General features: G+C 37.3%; 1 protein-coding gene across 1 annotated transcript in view; it reads left to right on the plus strand.

Moving 5' to 3' along the window:
* The first annotated feature begins 3,159 nt into the window (after window positions 1-3,159).
* LOC145987984 (targeting protein for Xklp2 homolog) overlaps window positions 3,160-22,869 on the plus strand; it is a 115,141-nt gene continuing 95,431 nt past the window's right edge. Inside the window, exons 1-3 of the mRNA XM_083122824.1 lie at window positions 3,160-3,389; window positions 12,432-12,527; window positions 19,467-19,581. Of these exons, the coding sequence (XP_082978950.1) occupies window positions 3,311-3,389; window positions 12,432-12,527; window positions 19,467-19,581 (290 nt within the window). The 5' untranslated portion in view covers window positions 3,160-3,310. The remainder of the gene's footprint in view (window positions 3,390-12,431; window positions 12,528-19,466; window positions 19,582-22,869) is intronic.

The following is a 22,869-nucleotide window of genomic DNA, read 5'->3' on the forward strand; positions in this document are numbered from 1 at the left end:
TGGGGAAAAGACCACTTTTGCCTCACGACTGCCATCTGTTGTTGTTTCTTGCATACTATTTATCTTCTTCCATAGTTGATAGTAGAAGAGAAGATAAATTTGTTGTAAATAGGATTCTTTTATTTCATTAGGAACCAATATAGTTGAAAATGTCACTTTCCTTTCATGAAACCCTTGAAAATTAATTTTAATGCACTTTAGATTGTCTACGTAGTCTATGTAAACTAAAACCCAATGTAATCTACGCTTAGATTACGTGTAGACAACGCATATAGACGTAAATTTATAGTCTACGGCACATCACTGGTTAAAACTAATATCCACCAAACTGGCCCAAGTGATAAGACAATGTTTATTTCAGCGAGTTCATCTTCGAACAATCTTTCTTTATGTAGTCTAATTGTGCTTGCACCTTATGCCAATAAACTCGCATATTTTGGAACAGTGTTGTATCTGTACATTCGAATAGCATAGCTGCCCCATAGCTAATAAGTAGACCTTTAAGGCGGAAATCTTCCACTGCGCGCTTACGTCAAGGTTCGTATGCATTAAACAAAACACTTTAACTTGCATATGCATTATGAGGAAACTGTACGCCGTGGGACAAGAGTCCGCAGTAACTGTCACCACTTTCGTGGACGTCTCTTGAAGAATACAGTGATCTTAGGTTTCTCTCTTTGTACTCGTCAATTTTATCACCTTGAATCGTTCCCTGGGCACCTTTCCTCCTTGTCATATCACTCTGTTCGTCCACTTGTGCACGTTCGTTCGATAAACGCCCTTTTCCAATTTCTCCTTCCGACTGTTGGGCTTCTACGGCTGGCATTGAATCCGCTAACAGTCGTTTCCGGACTAGGGTTCCTTATCTCAAATTAATACATGTGTTCTTCTCCATCATCCCTGAAAGTTTGTATCATCAGCCCGGAAACACCCTGTATATGTACTCTGTCTGGTTTGTTGGCTGGCTGTAACAAATAGACTGTGCTGTGTGTAGCATCGCAGTAAATTAATCTGCTAGTGTTGTAATCAGGGGCGCCGACTTGTCAAAATTATTGGGGGAGCTCTGATCACTGAAATAAATGAATGAATTACTCATTCCCACCTTTTTTAAAAAATAAAAATTACGTCTTCGTATAGGAGTTTTTAAGCAGCTATTATATTCCTCATGCAAATGAAATGTAACATGAAAAAATGTTTAGAAAATGTTTCAAAGTCTCTTTATGTCTTTTGTGTCTGCTCATTTGTTTTTTAGATAATTAACATTTTTATTGAAAAGTATGTATTTACATTACCCCATTGTAGATCTCAAACATGTCTTTAGTTGGCGAATAGCACTGAATGACCTTTCGGCTGTGGCTGTCGTCACTGGCACAGTGCGGAGGACCATCATGAATTTGGCAACTTCAGGCAGAAGCTCCTGGAGGGTGCTGTCTACCAAAAGAAACTTCCTTATGTCACGCATGGTAGTTAGAACGACTTTCTTCTGTTTGGCGATATCACCAAGCATGGACATGTGTAAGGAGAGCCTTTCGGCATCCAAATCTTGGCGAAAGAATTCTCGCGTTTGCTGAAAGTTTGTTGTGCAACTGTTCACAGCTGAGATGCATTCTTTGTCTACGGCTGTTACTTTTTGTAGTCCTGTAGATTCATGTCCTTGTTTAACACATGATTTTGCTGTGTCACAGACGTCAATGTATATTGATTTATAATGCTATTTTGGAGTGTAGAACTTGTGAGTTTTGGCAGCATCAGGATTTTCACGTCTCTTAGGAATGTGACGTTGCCGGGTTAATTCTGGCTCATCAACGAGGCTGGGTTTGCCCTTTGTGCATTTCTGCCAGAACTGTTCAAAACTCATTCGCTTTTCTTGAAAGATGTCAGTCAAGTATTTTAGTTTTGATTCCACTTCTTTAGCACCAATCCGTGGAAACTGAATCTTACAGTTTACCTCTTCTATTGGACCTATCACATGGCATTAGAGGGAGAGAAAGAAAAATGTATTGAAGTGAAGCATTGTCTCCAGGTATCCAGCACATGCCAACCCTGCTTAAGAGGCGTGCTTTTCACCACAACACAATACACAGATAAACGATCAATATGCACAGATCAACATGCTTGTAACAAAATGCAAGTCATAAAAATCCTTTCCGGGTACCAATCCTTTCTCGATCTGCTTGCATCAACAGGTTTCGTCTCTCTACGTCCTTTGAAAACATACGAAATGATACTTGACTCAATAAATCTGTTCCCGATCGAACTGTGCCACCATATGCTATACATCTGACACCCTATTTCCTTGTAAAAGAATCTCCACTTTGCCCTTTCATATTAACGTCCATAGCACCATAAGCGTAACCGGATGTTCGAGGGGGACCAGACGAGTGCGCATGCTTCGCAGTAGCTCCGCCTTTAACACCGTCTATATCAATCTCTTCCCTTCTATCAGAATTATCTCCTCCATTAATATGGCTTCTCTATGCATAGGCCGTGTCCCAAAGGTGCAGTACTTGAAGCGAGCATCCTCCGAGTATGGTCTTGGATTGCGGTCTTGAAGTCGTGGACTGGAAGTGAAAGTCTTTCGAATTGCACTTCGACTGCATCGCCAAATACGGTCAGTAGATAAAAGTGAGTACTCGCTGTTTTCCCCACGTTATAAACACTTGGTTTTCACCATAGAAATCACGTTGCATTTTCAAATGTTCGTACACATACATTTCCACACATTAGAAGCACTTTATCCAACAACTTGCTGACCCATAACGTATATTTAACCTGTGTTGCTGGCTTTCTACCTCCGCGATTATAAACAAACGAGCAACGTGTGTGGAATCACGTGACCGAGTAAGTTTCCATCTGCACTGCGAGTTATGCACTTGCGTACTCCTGTTCTTGGCGCTTTCAAACTGTACTAGGTGACGTCACTTCCGCCAAAACTATGCTTCAAATACGTACTTCGTACCTTTCAGACAGAGCTGTATGCTCGAAAATGTAAGCTTGAATTTTGACTTTTATATATATATATTTTAAAAAAAGAGCAAAACGACATAAGTGATTTATTCATATAATCGCATATGATACTGGTGAAATAGAGTGAAGAATTTCAGTTTGTTGACAGGGTCATGAAGAAGAAGAAGAACGATGGCTATTGGCTGGCAACTCTGTCAAAACCGTTAACGCTGGACTGTGTTGGAAGCGTTGAAGAGAGGGAAGTTTGAGATATAATAATAACAATATCGAATATTTGTTTTTGTCCATGTTATTAAGCTTACAACGAAGTTGACTAGTGTAATTTTTTGGACACACATAAAATATGTCGTATTTGTATGATGCTCCACAACATTGCGACTTCATAAGTGGCGATCTTAGTGACCAAGGCGATGAATATTTTGGTAAGTATGGTTCCCATGAAATAGTTGCGCGTAATTATGGTTTATTTGTTTATATTGCATCCAAATTTTAAGTATTTCACGTTAATTAAGATACTTTGTACCTCGTTTCATATTTGTGCATGCAACTAAGGAGATTCGATCGAATACGCCGAAATTTTAACTCTCGGTACCTCAAATTGTGAAGTGACCACATTTGTAAAACAACTAAACGTGTCAGGTAAACATTTTAATATAAAAATTGTTTCGTTATAATTACTTATGTGCGAAGGTTGGTACTACTTTACTATACCGGAGACATCTATCAATGATTTATTTCGCAATTTTTTACATTGCTAACGTACTATTCTGTATTGCGGAACATTTCTTTAGGTGAAATAATGGATATCTAACGAAAATAATGTCTATTTCTTACATACGATAGCCCCATCACGGGGACGAGGTATGCCTACTAGGTTAGGTTAGGCAGGTAACACTTTACTATACCGGAGACGGATTTCGTCAATTTTACAGGAGTAAGTACTGACGCAAATCATTTTCTGTAGCGTTGTTGATGTTCGGGAATGTAGTTTTCATCCATTTTAATGCGAATGCATGTAGTTTTCTACGAAAATCTATTTCCGACGCGCTATTGCTGTTGCCGGGTGTGGAAGATGCCATGGAATTTGTAATTCCGATGTTGTCCGTATATATGGTAAATTGAACGTAAGGAGTGCTAATGGAACCTAACCTAACAGGCCTAACTGGAGCGAATATACAATACCCGAAGTATCTTCAATTGCTTTCAAATTCCGTATACTCACAAATTTTGGCCTCGTAATCACGAATCTGCAGTTAAAATTTGGCGGTCACGTCTAAAAATTGCAATATAAGCCAAAATAAGTGGGTCCGCGAATGGAGTAAACACCAGTACCTATTCCATCTCGGCAGAACACCTCTCACTTGTTTATTTCGTCATTTTTCACATTGGTACTTACCTATTCTGCATTTCAAAAGATTCTTTAAGGTGTAATTTTGCTTTTTTCACGAAAATAATTTTGCATTTCAAAAGATTCTTTAAGGTGTAATTTTGCTTTTTTCACGAAAATAATTTGAATTTATCACATTAAGTGTAGCTTGAGTAGCATGGTGGAACATGTGGGTATGCATTGTTTCCAACCTTCGTAACTGAAAAATACCTAAATAGCCCCAAAAACCATCGGTGGATAGCCCCACGAACCATTTCCGGCAAGGTTAGGTTAGGCAAGCATAGTTAAAATTTTGTTCGTAAAACAATGCGATACAGCTTAAAAAAAAAAAACAACTTACTTCGCCTTCACTTCTTGCAAAACAGCAGCGTGGTTGGGAACACTGACATACGGAACATCCGGTTCATGTAGAGGAAGCAAATACAAGCAACAGCAATTGTGCGTCGGAGAGATATTTGTCTTCAAAAATACATGAATTCCCGGTCGAATAGATTACAGGATGGAAGAAAATACGTCCAAGAACTTTCAGAATGCTACACAAACTCATTTCCGTAAGTATTTTCTTCTGTAAAAATGAAGAAATTCGTTCTGCCGAGATCGTATAGTTACCAACATTTTTTCCACCTTATGCAAGATGCCATTTTCTCAGACATTGTAACGAATAACGAAGTTCACTTGTTCACATCATCAAACATGGTTACCATATTAGTGTATCTACAAACATAGTGGTAATATTTGCTCATAATTTTGCAATTTCTAGATGCGACCGCCAATTTTTAACTGCAGATTCGTGATCACTAGGCCAAAATTAGTGAGTATGCCGAATTTTAAAGCAATCGGAGATACTTCTAGTATTGTAAATTTATACCAAATTTTTACATGGTTCGATTTTGATTTTTGTCTGATAACACATACTGCAGAGTTTTAGTGATTACTGCGTTTCCTTGACACTGTTTTTTTACTTCCCAATACATGCTTTCGTAGTTAGGTTAGGCAGGTCAGCTTGTTTAGTTCCCTTAGCATTTTAACTTTAGTCGACACACTTGGATCCTATGAACCAGACAGAAATTTATTTTGCCTTTCAGTATGAATCGATTGGCAGCGATTGATGTGATGGGCTCAGTAGTCTCCTAGGCCTTTGTTCTCTTCGAGCCAGTGGAGTGGTTAACGTTGTGAGGGTACTAAATATGCCAAAAGCAACAACCATTGGGTCCCCAGGATCCAGGTGTGTCGTTAGTTACTTTTTGTGTTAACGTGATTTTTACATCGTCCACGCTAAAGACAAAAAAAAAAAACATCCTTGCAATCTTGAATGATTCAGTTATTGACAGATATCAGTGGTGCTGATAATGAATATGAGGTTAGTGAACATGAATGATATATAGTGGTAACAGGTGCTCTCGCTGTGGCTTTGGTCAGACTGTAGTTGTGTTATTTTTCTTATGTTTTATAATTAATATAATTACTATTTAATTACTGGCACATTAGGGAATCTCACATGAAGATTGGAGAGAATGATGTAGATTGTTGTTTATATGCATATTTTGTCATGATGTAAATATATTTATCAAAAGTTATCTATTTGTTACAGTGTGAATGTTTTTTTATGATATGAACATGCTGTTGTTTCAACTACGGTACTTGTTTACTATCCTTCGGACACATTTATTTATTTTTATGGAAAAAACTACTTACCGTAAAAAGTTCTTGTAGCATTGTCGAACATCGGGAAGGTGTTTTGTGTGATGTGGGAATGTTTTATAGCTGAAATTCATGTTGTTCGTTGAAAATTAATTCTCCGATGGAGAATAGCGTTTGGCGTGTACAGCTTCGTGCACCATCACCTTCGTACACCGTTGTGACTATTATGACGGGTCGTGACTATCATGACGCGTCGTGATTGTGTTTTGTTCATGTTCATTGGGTATCCAGTGTTTCGAACTGTCTGCGTTTGGAACGAGAGTTAGAAGCATGACATGTCTTGGATGCGTGGTGAAGTTTGTACCGGGTGTGGAGGATCCAGTGGGTTTTCTAATTGAACACGGGGTCGTGAAGAAAGGAAAGGAATGTCCAAAATGTGGCAGTGAATGTAAGCTACTCGTTAGAAGGAATGGGATGTGGGTATATGCATGTTCAAAGAGAGTGCAGAAATTGGAAATAATTGCGAACCATTGACGCTAACCCCACAAACCATTGGTGCGTGGTTAGGTTCATTCAGTTAGGTTAGGATACATAGTTAAAATTTGGTGTCGTGTTAGTATCAGGATCTAGAAATTGGAAATAATTGCGAACCATTGGCACGTAGTTAGGTTAGGATACATAGTTAAAATTTGGTGTCGTGGTAGTAATCAGGAATATATATAGTTGGTTGTGAAACAAAAACATTCGCGAAAATCAACAGTTTCAATTCCGAAAAATAACGCCTTATTTTCACTTATTTTGCAATTTGTAGATGTTTCATACTTATTCCAGGACGGATAGCCTCAAAAACGATTCACAGATAGCACCAAGAAAGATTACAATTTTCTTCGTAAAAAAAAATTATAAAGAAATAGATCTGATGAAGTTTGTTCTTGGGTTCCGAAGGTTGAAACACTGCATAACTATTGAAAATCGAAAGAAGACAAGCCCGACGCGTCATTATTTAGGAAGGTGTACGCACCATATTGTGTGTGAGGCAAGCGGAAAGGCTAGGAGAAAGAAGTACTCGTAATGTGAAAAATTGCTCTTACTTTGATCAAAACAACGTCAATACACCTTCAGGAATGTTCCGCGAAGCAGATACGTAAGTAGGAATGTCAAAAATTTGACAAACGACAAGCATGATGCGTGATTATGTAGGAAGGTGTACTCGCCATATTGTTTCAGGCAAGCAAAAATGCCTACCAGAAAGACGTACTGGTAAAGTGAAAAATTGCTCTTACTGTCATCAAAACAACGTTGATACACCTTCAGGAATGTTCCGCGAAGGAGATACGTAAGTACGAATGTCAAAAATTGAGGAAACTAAAAAATTAGAGGTGTCCGAAGGATAGTAAATTTTTACCGAACTTATTTCCGTAAGTAGTTTCTTCTGTAAAAATGAAGATATCTGTTTGTGCAATAGTAAATTTTTACCAGATCAGCCATTTAACTGCTGGAGTTCTCACTTATGGGTTGAGGAGGCATTCCGCTTGAGACTATGTGATGTTATTTTAAAGCTAAGAGCCCTAAGCCTACCCACCTAACCTGAATATGAAAGCTGGAAACAACAAGGTAACGGTTCAGATTGTTTTGTGATTTTTTTCAAATTCTCACAGCAGAAAGACTAATTATCATAGAATTTTGGCAATCATTGAACTCTCCTTAAAGTAATGAACACTGTTTGAATTTAGAAAAAAGGTAATTTATGTTGGAAAAAGGAACTTAAAAAATACCTTTCGCAAGCATGTGTGCTCGCCATGGACAAAGCCTTCTCCTTTAACAGAAGTGACAGCTAAGAGCCCTAAGCCTACCCACCTAACCTGAATATGAAAGCTGGAAACAACAAGGTAACGGTTCAGATTGTTTTGTGATTTTTTTCAAATTCTCACAGCAGAAAGACTAATTATCATAGAATTTTGGCAATCATTGAACTCTCCTTAAAGTAATGAACACTGTTTGAATTTAGAAAAAAGGTAATTTATGTTGGAAAAAGGAACTTAAAAAATACCTTTCGCAAGCATGTGTGCTCGCCATGGACAAAGCCTTCTCCTTTAACAGAAGTGACAGCAAGTATCGTAGAATAGTGGGGATGAATGTAGAAGAAATTTGGAACCTTCCTGAAACTAATGAGCACATTTTACATTTCGAAAAATCCCAATTTATGGGTAAAAATAAGATGCTGTAGGTACCTTGTCAAAACTCCTCATTTCGCACTCTTGATGCATTACACGGACTAACACTTAACGTAACTATGAAGGCAATTAGGGTATTATTTTAATGCTAAGAGAAAACCTGACCTTCCTAATCTAATCACAAAAGCATTTTGGGTTGTTATTAAAATTCTAAAGGAACTACTCCTAACTTAACTGCGAAAGCATGTATTGAACGAAAACTTTTCGCATTTTGGCAACAAGAATTATGTAGTAGTATGTGGAAGTAAAAAGTCAGTGTCATGGAAACACAATTAGTAATCGCTAGAACTCTGCCGTATGTGTTCATTCATTCATTGTTTTCTGCCTAATTGGCAGGTTTTTCACTGCAATCTCCAGCTTTCCCTATTCTTCGCCTTACGCTTCGTAATAGCATACGACCTAGTTAATTTAATATCATCCATAAGCTGATATCTCTTTCTTCCACGGACTTTTCTTCCTTCAACCATTCCCTCCAAGGCATCCCTTAGCAGGCAGTGCCTTCTTAGACAGTGTTCTAACCAGTTTATTTTCCTCTTCTTGATGGTCTCCAGTATAGATCCTTTTTCACCAACTCTTTTCAGTACGGCTTAGTTTCTTTCTTGTCCGTCCATTTTACACGCTCCATTTTTCGCTATGTCCACATTTCAAAAGCTTCGAGTCGTTTCTCTTCATTTCTTCTCAACGTCCAGGTTTCTGCACCATATAGTGCTACACTCCACACAAAACATTTCACTAATCTCTTCCTTAGACCTATGTCCATGGGTCCACAAAAAACATTTTTTTCTTCTATTGAAAGCTTCTTTTGCTATTGCGATTCTCATTTTCATTTCTTGTTTGCAGCTCATGTCACTGCTTATAGTGCATCCAAGGTACTTGAAGCTATCCACTTGCTGGATTCTTTCACTGTTTGCTCTCACATTAATATTCCTTGGTTTCCGTCCAATAACCATTGCCTCTGGCTTCTTTACATTAATCTTCATCCCATACTGCTCACAGCTGCTGTTTTAACTCTTCTAACATACTATTTATGGTTATTTCATCCTCAGCGAATAATGCCATGCCATCAGCAAATCTTATGCAGTTTATTCTTCTTCCTCCCAATTTGACACCTCCTGTTCCCTGGAAACAATTTTTCACTATATCTTCTAAATAGATATTAAACAAAGTAGGCGATAGGCAGCATCCTTGTCGTACTACTCTTCCAATTTCACAGCCTTCTGTCATTTTGTCTCCTGTTCTCATTTTAACTCGTTGATTCATGTATAAGTTGCTTAGAAGTCTCCTCTCTTTCCAATCTACCCGAATTTTCTTCAGAATTTCTGAAAGTTTAACCCAATTCACTTTATCAAAAGCTTTCTCCAGGTCTACAAATACTACAAACACCTCCTTAACAAACTTAAATCAAAATCGAACCATAAAGAAAATGTATACGTATCATGATGAAATAGCAATAAAACAATACAAACTTGGGCCTAACAAAATATCAGTTGGTAATTTCCAGGTTGACAGTAATTGAATTAGTGCTTGTAAAGAAATACCGTGCGTTTATTTCGATCTGCAGCCGAGAGATCGGGAGAAGCCTGGCGGGCGGCGCTGACGGAGATGCCGACATTTGCGGCCTGTAATGCCCGCTTATTTTTATAGACATATGCAGACATTTATATAAATATTGCAAAACGATCACTAACCTGTGTTATAACACGCAAAAGTTCTTCTGTAATTCATCCAAGTTCTGCTCTTATATACACAAAAAAATACGCTTTAGAAACGATGTTAAGAGCCTCAGATAATAAAACATTTTAATCATAGTTTTGACCAGTAACGTCCTGCTTAAGTTTATATCCTTGAAAGAGTTTTGTGCCGATGGGGATCGTTTGGAGGTTTTGAATGTGCAACACTGTATCAAGATTACGCTGTAGAAGAAACCGTTAAAAGTCAATAGTGTTCGTGAGCTTCCTTGCAATCCGAAATCTCCGAGCTCGAGTTTTTTGTTCCTTCGCGACTAGATGAAGACAGAGTTGTAAATATAGTGGCGAGCAATGTAAACCAAGAGCATGTTAATTTCGTACTGTGCGCAAGAGTGTTATTCTTGGTTACTTGCAGTTACTTGTTTGTGTTATTGTAGTGTGTATGTGTGACGTGTCAGTGAGACGATTGGAATGCCAGCCGCAAGATTCACGTTAGAACAAAGATTTTTTTATGTATGATACGTACCTACGTGAAAACAAACTCGTGTCGAGACGTGTGTAGGTAATTTGTACAGAAATTCCCATGCGTTTCAACTCCACACAGAGATACGGTTAGACATCTTGTCCTTAAATTACGAGAAACTGTATCGTTAAATTTTAAAACACCTAAGCAAAAACGACGGATTCTAACCGAAGCAAAACTCGATGATATTGGTGCAACGTTAGAACGTTCTCCAAACAAACCTCTATGCCGTGTTTCACAAGAGGTGGGCGTGTCAAAATCATCGGCACATACAGTCACTAAGCTACTAAAATTAAAACCATACTCTTATAACACAGGTTAGTGCTTGTTTTGCAATATTTATATAAATGTCTGCATATGTCCATAAAAATAAGCGGGCATTTCAGGCCGCAAATGCCGGCATCTCCGTCAGTGCCGCCTGCCACGCTTCTCCCGATCTCTCGGCTGCAGATCGAAATGGACGCACGGTACATATATAAAAGTGTATGGAATGGAAAAGTCAATCTCCACAAAACATGCAGTAAGTAATCAGTGTGTGTACGGCCGTGAATAGAAATTGAACCATGAATGTGTGTGGTGATTAGTTCAGGATTAAGCATTCGGAACTTTCATCTGAAGTATGTCCAGTAGCTATATGTCTCTTCCCCTCTCAAATATCTGTATTTTTTTTCAAAATTCAAATTAACTGTTATTAAGATGATATCAGAAGTTATTAGAGTACAAGAACATATATTTACGTAGTTGTGGAGGTTAGCAGTATGTTTTTTTTTCCTGTAAACCTGCAGTGGATATTTGTAATGTGATTGTAATTCTTAGAAATTACCTACTTCACTATTTTTCCCCATGGCAGGATAGAACATTATAGGGTGCTCAGTTGCCATTTTTTAAAAAGTAACTAGTAGAGTGTAGATTTTTTATGTTTTTTCTCATTTTCTGTATCATGCGTAACATTAAATCACTATAAGAAACATGCCAAAGTGTTTGCACTGTTGCTAGCTGAATTTTAAAATCTACAGTGATATGGTAGTGGATCATATTATAAAATGTTTTGCATAGTTTTTATGATATTGCCGGTAGAAACTTTTTTTTAGAATTGATTACTTTTAACCCAATGTTGCATTAATTAATATATGTTTTAAGGTCACATTTTCAAATGTTTAGCTTTATCTTAGTTGGATTCATAGTTTTCTTAGCCCGTATTTGAAATAAATAAATAAAAATGCTCGTGCCTGAATTATTTTTAATTTTGTTTACCCCTGACCATTACATTGTCCTACTTTGTACACATGCACCACACTACTCCGCTTGTGATAAATCACATTGCTTAAGTTCAGTTTCACAAGTTATACAGAATGATAAGAAAACTTAGGTTGTGCTGAAAATGTGTGTGCCAGAAGGTTTGAAGTTTTGGAAAACTTAATTTGTGCAATTGATACTTTAGAATGTAATAATTTTTAAAACTTGTTGAAAATCTTGTTACAAAGTTAACAATATTGCCCATGAGTTGTTCTGTTTAACCTGTATAAACAATAATAGGTACCCTTGATCCTCTGTATCCCCTTGAGAAAGTGAAATATTTATGAATATTATGTTGTTTATGAATTTTTTCCGTTGTTTTTATCCTGCGGAGATGTGTTATTGTGAAATAAAGTTTTGTCTGTCTGTTACTTTAGCATGTTACTCTTAATTATAATGGAAAACTGCCACGTTCGATACCCGGTGGAGGCACATAGTGGTTCGGGTCCCACTTTAACCTGTAGGTCCAGTCCCGATTAGCCTTACTGTGCATAAAGTGGACATAAATAACAAAATCAATCAATCAATAATGGAAAACTGCAAGAATCATGTTAACTGTGCTTTGAACCAACGAACTCGGGTCTGTAAATTGGGTCTTGTACTTACTAAAACTGAATTGTCTGAACTAATATTTTGTTTTTTTAATGTAGGCCTAAGTGTTATGCAGTAAGTTAAATAACATCTCTCTTTTCTAGATTATGATCATGAAAGTGGCCAGCCAGTGAATCAAGGAAACAGGGATGAAAATGTTGATAACAAAGAAAACTTGGTTAATAGTCAGACAAGGACAGGTACTGTACCACATTATCAATACAAGGAAACATGTTAAGCAATTACCAGTGCTCGAAAAATCTTCTTCAGAGCTAGTCGCCAGCTCTGAAAATCAGGTGGCAGGAAACCACCTACTAGCAATTGTGCATACTTCATAAAAAACTGAGCATCACCATATTCAAAACATAGCTAAATCATGTGAGAAAGCAAGAAATGAGGGGTTGTGGAACAAAGAGTAAGAAATTGTTACAGATTCTATGCAATGTTCACGTTGACAAAAAAAAACATTTGCTAACTTATGCTACAGCGCCTTGAATAACGTAGTGTGGAAAACGACCCAAGAAACTGGTTCCCCAGATGGATGAGAACATAGATTGCAGTGCGATCAGTATCGGTGCTAATTTTCTTATGAAAGTAATGCGGCTTTGTTAGTTTTTGGAATATATTGTGTAGATTTGTTTGTCTTGAAATTCGGTACGTGAATGCATGGAAACAGTTATATTTGTGGAGTAATTTGCAGTCATGAAATGGCATTAATTTGGAAAGAAAAGTAAAATAAAATTAATAAATAAATAGCATGCGTGCGTAACACAAGAAGAAACATCGCAATGTGTTTCCGGACGTCAGGTCTTGGACTGTGTATTAGAGTTTATTTTCCTATGTTATTAGAATATAAATAGTATCCTGAGAGATATTTTGTACCGAGGTGACAAACCACAAGTGTCGCTTGAAAGCGAGTAGTCGATAATCAATGCAGTCTTTCGAACCGTAGGGACACAAGCTCTGACTGCATCGTTTCCTAAAGGAGATTTTAGACCAAAGCGACATGGGTCCGTCTGTCCAAGGCAACTTCCATACCAAAGTGAGACGCGACACATGTCGCTTGGAAACAAGCCAATCAAGAGAAACATTTCACATTGTAAAGGCATAATGGGAAGCATAGGCCAGCATTCGGTTGGTGAAATCCTCAAGCGATAAGTATCGTGTGCCACTTGTCGCTTTGGTGTGCAATCTCCCTAAAGCAAGACACTCATTGCATAGCTCATGCGCATACAACAAACCACGGCAACACGTTGCAAGCTATTGAGGAAATGACCCAGTTTGAACGACACACAAGCGACAAAGCGACACATGTGGTTTATCGTGTCGCCTAGATCTGTTGTTCGCACAATTAGCAGCAAACGCTTGCTAATAGACTGAAGTGCCGCTTCAAGGCTGTCGCTTGTCACTTAGTTGGGAACTCCCCTTGTAGCACGTCGCTTCGGTCTGAGCACCTTCCTTTAAGGAGCTTTCCGACCGAAGTAACAAGTAGCATGCTAATACGACATATGAACGTGTCGTTTGCTATTTCGACCCTCATACGCAATGAATGCTATTTTACAGTCTAGAAGTGTCTGTGTCATTAGTCACATCAGTGTAAACATCCCGTGTCGCTTGTCCCATTGGTCTGAAAGTTTCCTGACTCATGTCTATATCATTAAGGACGTTTTGTGGGTTTCCCCCTTGTCGTTTCATGCAATCATCCTTTCATTGCCGCTATTAGTTTAAAGCGGAAGAAATGAGACAGTAAATATAAAAAATATAAATGCTTCAGTTTGTATATCTTTAAAAGAAATGATGGTGATGATGATGATAATAATAATGAACCTAATTCATACATAAAAATTTAGTTGCCAAGAGTATTTCACGCGTATATTTTGTCCCATATTATTAATGAAAGTAACGATAACAGGACGTGGTCGACTGTCTACAATGTTCGTTAATATCTTTGTGACCACTGTACCAAATATTATAGCAATTGTTACATTCATAGAAATGCCTCATGTAAAAGAATCAGACGTTGCAGCGAAAACTCCATTTACTTCCATTGTAAGCAGACGAATACCATGCACCGAGACCAACACCAGCACCTCTAGCGGTATCATTTTCGAGTGGAACCAGCCAGAGATGCCAGAACAATGCCGTTTTCCACACTACATTATTCAAGGTGCTGTACTTATACTGTACTGCAATTTGAACTTAGAATATTCAAAATTTTGTACATGCAAACTTAAAAAAACGACAATATTACAGCAAAAGATCACAGTCGCCAGCCTGAAATTTTTAGTCACCATGGTGACGGGAATTTTTCGAGCCCTGGCAATTACCTATAAAATTATGCAAGACAATGTTAGCAACACTTACCTGCATTTGGTTGTCTTAAGTTTTTGGAAAGACTTTATCTTTCTTCAGGGATGAAGAGGTTAGCAAGAATGGCAAGGAGGTAAAACCAGTATAAAAATTGTCAAAAGGTCGCATAAAAGTAGCCCAAAGTAAAATTTTGTCTTGGAAATAACAGTGCTGGTGACCTTTCATACACCTGTGAGAAAGTGGGAAATTTTGTACTGTTTATGAATTTTTAGTTAAATATGAATGTTTTCTGTGAAATGTTTTAGCGTTGTAATGGATGGTTTTTATGTGCTACCACTTATCACATCATGACTCCCTGCTGATCATAATTTTAGTTTTTTTTTTTTTAATTATAGGTTAGTCAGCCTCTGTGGCAAGGAGTTCGCACACGTAGTCAGGGGTCCAGGGTTCGAATCCCAGCCTGCCATGGTTGTTGTTTGTGTGTCCCTTCATATTATCACTCATTCTCATCTTTGTGATTAGCCAAAAGTGGCAGAAATGCAAAGTAAAGTAAATCAAATCAATCATGAATATACTCTTTGTATCTGCAGTTACTTAGTAGAAAATGTAATTTTTCCAGGTAGTCTTGGATTAAATGGTGTTGGTAATTGTATATTGCTAAGTTGGGAGTGTTAGGTGAAATGCTAGATTTTGATTTATTTGTGTGTGTGCATGCATGCATGCATGCAACAATATTTTGTTGAAAAAAACTGCGAAACTTCTAGGATATGAGGAATTGAGAAAATGCTTCTCCACTGCAGTTTAAATATCTCAGTTGTGTTTTGTTTCCCTATCTTGAAATAAATTTTGTTTCGTAAAACACTGAAATCCGTTGAGTAGATAAAAAAAGAAGTAAGAATGGTGTATGGTCGTAAGACGGTCTCAAAATAACTTTTACTTGCAGTTGTGGTCTTGTGCTTGTTATTCCACAGATTGCTTTAATTGGCCAGATGACCACACACCTACCAAGAACACATCAATATTTGAACATGTCATTAAATTGAAGGGCTACTTTTATGTGACTCCAAAGCATGTCTTTGGAATGACCTCCCGTTAGCCACTACTGATGCAATCTTGCATTTTTTTTTTTACTTTACTTCCTCAATTTTTACCCACATTTTTAACCCTTTACCATGTTTGCTAATAAATAACCTTCTTGTTTCTGAAGAAGGGTTTGGGCAACCAATAGGTGCGTATTTTGACTGTTGCTTTGGTTAATTTTATGAAGTTGATGACATAATATCATCAACTTATGACATGAAATATCACCTTTTTGATTATTACGGATAAGTTATAGGCTGAATAATTGCAGACGTCATGCATCACAATGTATTTATAAAATGATTATCTATGCCAGATTTCACTAATTGAAGGGCTCAAGTGTAAAACATTGTGACATTTTGGTCTTTTTTGAGTTACAAAGTAAAATGTGTCATCCTTCAATTTTCGAGTGAAATTGCAAAACAAATCATAACATGAGAACTAATGGTCGTAGAGCATCGTTTCTCAACCTATAGGGCGTGACCCACTGCTGGGTCCCGAGAGGGCATTTGGTGGGTTGCGTAGTTGAGCTCGAACATTTTCTGCGTCATAAGAACCTATTCCATTGGGGACTCCCTGATGGCACGGTGGTAGCGTTGTCGCTTTGTAATCAAGGAGTCCCGGGTTCGATACCCAGTGGAGGCACATAGTGGTTTGGATTCCAATTTAAACTTAGGTCCAGTCCCGATTAGCCTTACTGTGCATTTAAACTTAAGTTCAGTCCCGATTAGCCTTACTGTGCATAAAGTGGACTTAAAACAACAAACAAACATTAGTCACATTAGTTTGGTGAGTAAAAAAATTGTTTTAAATTTCAGCATGTATGTTTAGTTAATGTTAGACTACAGTAAATAAGTCTTTTAAATTACATATTTACTTTTTGTAGAAAGAAGTATGTGTAATTTGTTTTTAAGCAAGCGTAAAAGAGAGCTTCTTAAAGTACTCGATGTTAGCAATAGTATGATTATAAACTGGGTTCAAATCCGTATAAGTAATTCTGCCAGCACCTAATGCTTATGGGTCCCATCCTTCAAGGTGGGTCCTGGACTGAAAAGGGTTGAGGTCCACTATCATAGAGGAAAGTTTTTTTTTTATGACACACCTTTCAGCGGATGTGAAATTTATATCATTTACCTCCCAATGATGACAAAAAGGAGAAAATCTATGTTAAAAAAAATTTTGTATTTGACCAAAGATAATGAAAAATTTAGAAAGTGGTGTTGAAAATAGATTGATACTTCTTGAGTGTAGAAAATATCAATGTGTAAGGAGTGCAGTTTGCCAGCGTTCGAAAAAAGTATGGAAAATCACTTCTAGCATTTGCACTATGGATGCTGAAAATACTAAATTTGCAGGGAAGCATGATGAAATACCATTCTTTGAGGAGATGTAATACCCTTCCCACAATTAAAATAAAATGCAAGACATGCCAAATTTAAGAAAAACGGAATTTTTCGGAAAATTTCGAAAACTGGGCTTTTCCCGCTAGATCCCTAATTGTCACATGTTGTGAACATGTTCTTTTGTTTTCATTATTACATGTAAAAATAAAATATATCAACAAAAAGTTGTGGTTGAAGAGTAATAACCCATTTATAAATTCTATTCCAGAATACTCGAACTTACTTCGTTAATAATAGTAACAATGAACGTATTGTTTTTAGATTCGTGTATGTCATACCTTCATGTGTGTGTACAAATGGACAAAATAGGCAGAACTGAAATATCATGTTTGAAGTTTTGAAGAAATTGCATGTTAATTGTGGTGCTAAGAGATTTATCTGCCATTAGTGTAGGTTAGAGGTATAAATGGTTGCTTAAAATATTTAATTCTGTGCAGGTCATTTGTTGCCAAGCTCTCATCAGATGAAATTTCACAGTGATGTGGTTTCTATACAATGCCTAATTTTGACACAGTAACTTTAACAAATGTCTTTAGGGATACTGTTAAACTGATACATTTATATTAAGTTTAAAGAATCTAATATTTCACAATGTATCAGGATGTCTTTTTTTGTATGAGTTTGATTGGGTAACATTGCACAAGACACAGACTGGATGTTATTCTTTTGTGAAGATGAGTTTTGGATTTTAACTTTTGCAAATGATTCTTTGAAGCTTCGAGGTCTATTTCATCTCCATACTTGATGATGAAATACTATTGTGGGGAGACAGACTATTTTTAAAATATACAGTATTTGATTGGTAAAATTATTGACCATGCTATAATATGAGCATTTTAGAGAGTGTAGGCTTTCTTCTGATCTTGAATTCCTCGGCTTACACTAAGTTCTAAAAACCACTTTAAGACATACATACATGGTTGGACATTTTTTTTCAGTAAATATATATTTTTGTGGGTTTTCCCAAGAAATAGAAAAAAGGTTGTTTCTCAAAGAGTAGTATTTTGTTGTACCTAAACTCAAGGAACTAGCCATAGCTTGAACCAATAGCCTACTTAAGAATAATTGACAATGCTACTATTTTGCTATTGCGTAAGAGGTGTTAATTATTATTGTTTTAATGATAAGCTATGGAAGAATTTTAAAGTAAGCACGATTGCTGCTAAATAGTAATGCTACAGTTCAATACTGGGTGGAGTCACATGTTGGTTCAGGTTCCACTTTAAACTGTCTTATTCAAAATAAGACAAACTCCAGTTCTTTTCGACAATGGTTCTCATTCTGTGGATTTGAAAAGCCCATGCTTTACAACTTTTAAGAAATGCAAAATAAATTCAGCTTTTGATAAACTTCAAATACTGGTAGTTCGAGTGTGCCAACATGGACAACAACCAAAAAGGCTGGCTTCCGTGGCGGAATGATTAGCACATCACACTACGATGCCAGGGGTTCCGGGTTCGAATCCCAGCCTGGGCATGGATATTTGTGAGTGACTGTTCATCATCCCCATTTTCGCAAATTACCCAAAAGTGGTACAAGAGCAAAGTAAAATAAAACAAATCAATAAACAACTAAAAGGGGGGGGGGAGAGAAAAGCAGGGTTCAAATATCATCTCTGATTTTCGAGAATGACTTTTGATTTACCACAATGTGATGCTAGTTCATGTGTTGGCCATACATACTGTTATTAACCAGGAGAATAACATGGCTGTTTTTCTTCTGTTTTCCAGTAACTGCTTTCATCAACCGTGTGTGTTGTTGCAAGATGAGAATAAAAAGCAAGTAATAATGATAAATGGGTCTGCATTGTTATTAATTCCCATCTTTACTATTTATTTTGTTTATTACCCTGTTCATGTTCAAAACGTGTGTGATATTCCTCTCTAATGAGGGATGTGTATGACGTTTTTAATTTTTTTATCTGTGTTTGTTATTTATATGACTAATAATAATAAAACAACCCATGGCTCTACAGCCTTCAAGAGCCTTGGCCTATCTCCTGACTGCCAGTCTCCCTCCCACAGTCCTACCTAGAGGTGTGAAGATCTTCAACCAGTAATGGGGTGATGTGGAGTTAGCACCTCGAACCTCCAGCCGTTATAGGAAATATCTGTGACCGGGTTTCACTAGTCACTTGTAGCTCCCCAATTTCCTCACGATGGTGGGTTGCCACCGGTCCTATACACAGGCCGAAAACCCAGGGGGACTATTTATATGACTATAATCAGTGCTTATTTTTCCAATTTAATTACATATGTAATGTAAAAGTATATTGAGTTAAGTCAATTATTTTCGTTTTTAATTCACTGCTTGTTCATAATTTACATTGCATATATTTTTCAACAGGTGGAAAACGCAAAAGGGTGTCATCGGTGCAGACACCAGGAAGTAACAGAAGGGATGAAGTGTTTGAAGACACAGAGGATGACGAAAGTCTTGGAAGCTGTAGTTTCATCATGAGGTAAATGTTGTACTGATGCCTTTTTTAATAAAAACTTTTTTGTACACTCCTGTTCAGATAAAGTGACACATTCTTCAACTATTGAACCCTATTAACCTCTTGAGTAGGTTCATTTATGTTTCCGTGTGACTTACTCACTCACTATCATAAATAAGCATAAAATTGAAATTCGTTAATTTACTTACGTAAAGTGAGTATAAAGTTGTCGTAGACGAAGTTTCGGTGGCAACTGCCCCCTTCTTCAGGTCATGAAGTCGGCTATTGCGTGCCTACGTAAAGCTTCGTCATTTAGAAAGGATCAAGGTATATGTATGGACAGATTGAATGTCAAACAAGGAGTTGCGTATGATACTTGCCTCCCGCTCATCGTCTGGGTTAACCTTGAAACAGATTTCTTTACATTTTTGATTATTCCATTTCTTCAACATCTCTAACCAAATTTCATGAATATTTCCCATCATCCCTGTTCAGATTATTTTCTCTATCTTTACATATAAATGAGGCCTCGTGAACATTCCTGCTTAATAATTTGTCTTCCTTGCGTATAACTTCCCGAGTGATTATCTCATGCTCCGATAATCCCATGCGGGAGTTTCCATCTCTAATATCTTTAGCGTGCTCTTACCATCTGACCCCCATACTCCTGCCAGGCACGTAGGCACGTAATAGCAAACTTCATGACCTGAAGAAGGGGGCAGTTGCCACCGAAACGTCGTCTACAACAACTTTATACTCACTTTACGTAAGTAAAGTAATAAAAAGAAGTGTCAAATGGGGATGATTAATAGTTGCATAAGAGAAGCGTATGGTACGGTGCATAAACTAAATAGACAATGTTTAGAACTACATTTAGAGCTAAGCTCAACATTGGACGGGATAACCTGGAATTGAATAGAAGAAAGACACCACAAATATGTGGAGGCGACTAAGAATGAGAATAGGATAAGAATTCAAAACAAGTTAACTAGAATAAGGAAGAATATAAAGGTAGGAGATATAAGGAAAGTGGATAGGCGAGAGGAAGCAGGCGATATGAAAAGCAATGTACTTAATTTAACTGATAAGGAATTTGCATCCGGATTTGATTATGGAAAAAGGCCAAAAATTCGCGATAGGAAAAGCAGAAATAGATAAAGAAGAGTTTATGATCGCTGCGGAAAGAATAGGGGCGATCCAGGATGATAAAGATGACAAAAGGGAATTAAGGAGTAAGATACATGACATTATAGAACAACAAATCGGAAAGAGAATGGAAAAGGGTTTGATAAAGGAGGGGGCAAAAATAGCAAAAGATACAGAAAGAGATTAGACAAGGTCAAAAAATGACATTTATAATAAGATCAGACAAAGAAAATAGGATGGTCGCCATAAGTAAAGAAGACTATAGGAATAAATTAGAAGAGTGTTTTACAGGCGATGACTACATAGAGATAAGTAAGGACCCCATTAATAAGATTAGGAGGGATACAAAAAGAGAGATTGAAATTAGCTTGACTTTGAGTAGGAGTGAGAACAAAAGGCTAATAGGAGATTGTAAAAAAGGAACTATCCCTGTGGCATTCGGCATTCCTAAAATGCATAAAGATGGCATCCCTTTAAGACCAATAATACCCACGTATTCCCACCCCAGTTACGGAATAGCTAAGATCTTGGTGGGAAGAACTAAGGAAGTGCGGAAAAACACGGCTTTCAGCATGATGCATGCGTGGGAGGTTAAGGGGGAAATTGAAAACACTGAATTAGAAAATGAAGACAGAATTGCTAGTTTTGATATAGTCAACCTTTACCCCAGCGTACCACGAGAGAAGGCTGCTGATTGCTTACATTGATGGTTGGTGGGGAATGGTACGGATGTAATAGCCACGTGGGAGTACGTGAGGTGGTTTAACGTAAGTACAGGTCATAATTATTTTTACTGCAATGATAAAATCTTTATATAAAAGGAAGGTCTAGCAATGGGAAACCCCATATCAGGGATAGTTTCAAGTATTTGTGCATTTTATTGAGAATTAATTTTTAAAATTACCTACCATGGAAGAGATTTGGCATTTGCAAATTACCTACTCAAGAGGTAACCATAAAATCGAAATTCGTTAATTTACTTACGTAAAGTGAGTATAAAGTTGTCGTAGACGAAGTTTCGGTGGCAACTGCCCCCTTCTTCAGGTCATGAAGTCGGCTATTGCGTGCCTACGTAAAGCTTCGTCATTTAGAAAGGATCAAGGTATATGTATGGACAGATTGAATGTCAAACAAGGAGTTGCGTATGATACTTGCCTCCCGCTCATCGTCTGGGTTAACCTTGAAACAGATTTCTTTATATTCTTGATTATTCCATTTCTTCAACATCTCTAACCAAATTTCATGAATATTCCTATCATCCCTACTCAGATTATTTTCTCTATCTTTACATATAAATGAGGCCTCGTAAACATTCCTGCTTAATAATTTGTCTTCCTTGCGTATAACTTCCCGAGTGATTATCTCATGCTCCGATAATCCCATGCGGGGGTTTCCATCTCTAATATCTTTAGCGTGCTCTTACCATCTGACCCCCAGTTTGCCCCACATACTCTTTCTTACACTGACATTTGATTCTATATATGCCATTTTTTCCTTCTAATTCATCGCCTTTTCTTTTCCCCTCTTTTTTATAACTATTAAAGTGTTTTTCTATGCATTTAGGGGCTTTCATCCCACATTTAATTTTGTATGTTTTTGTTACTCTTTCCACTTTTTGCGATACCCCTGAAGTATGGAATAGCCACATACCTATATTCCCCTTTTTCCTCATTTACATTCTCCCCCTTATTTACTTTGTCTTTATTTTCATCCTTGGAGCATTTCTTTCTCGCCCTACGTAAATTCCTACGCATTTCTTCATTTTTGTACCCATTCTTTCTACCGGTTTAAAAAATCCATGCTATTTCATCTTCCAGCATCGTCTTACTATTGCATAGTCTTAGGGCTCGGATAAAAAAGTTTAAGAAGGCATTGTATTTGGTCCTCATAGCGTGTGCAGATTCCTTATTTATATACGTATCTCCTGATAAGGGTTTATGGAAGACGCCCGTTTCGATTTTCCTATCTGTCTTGTTGATCTTAAAGTCTGAAAAGCTAATCCTATTATCCTTCATGTCCTCTCTTGTAAACTTAATCCGTGCCTCTTCTTCTCCTAAATTCGCATACAGGCAATTCAGCACCTTATCTTTCCCAATTACTAAGATGTCGTCTACGTATCTCCCGTAGTATTTGACTCCATTGCTTACTGTGTTTAAAGCTGCATTC

This window comes from Lepisma saccharinum, chromosome 5 (genome assembly GCF_977018435.1).
Source record: "Lepisma saccharinum chromosome 5, izLepSacc3.1, whole genome shotgun sequence".
Classification (NCBI taxonomy): Eukaryota; Metazoa; Arthropoda; class Insecta; order Zygentoma; family Lepismatidae; genus Lepisma; species Lepisma saccharinum.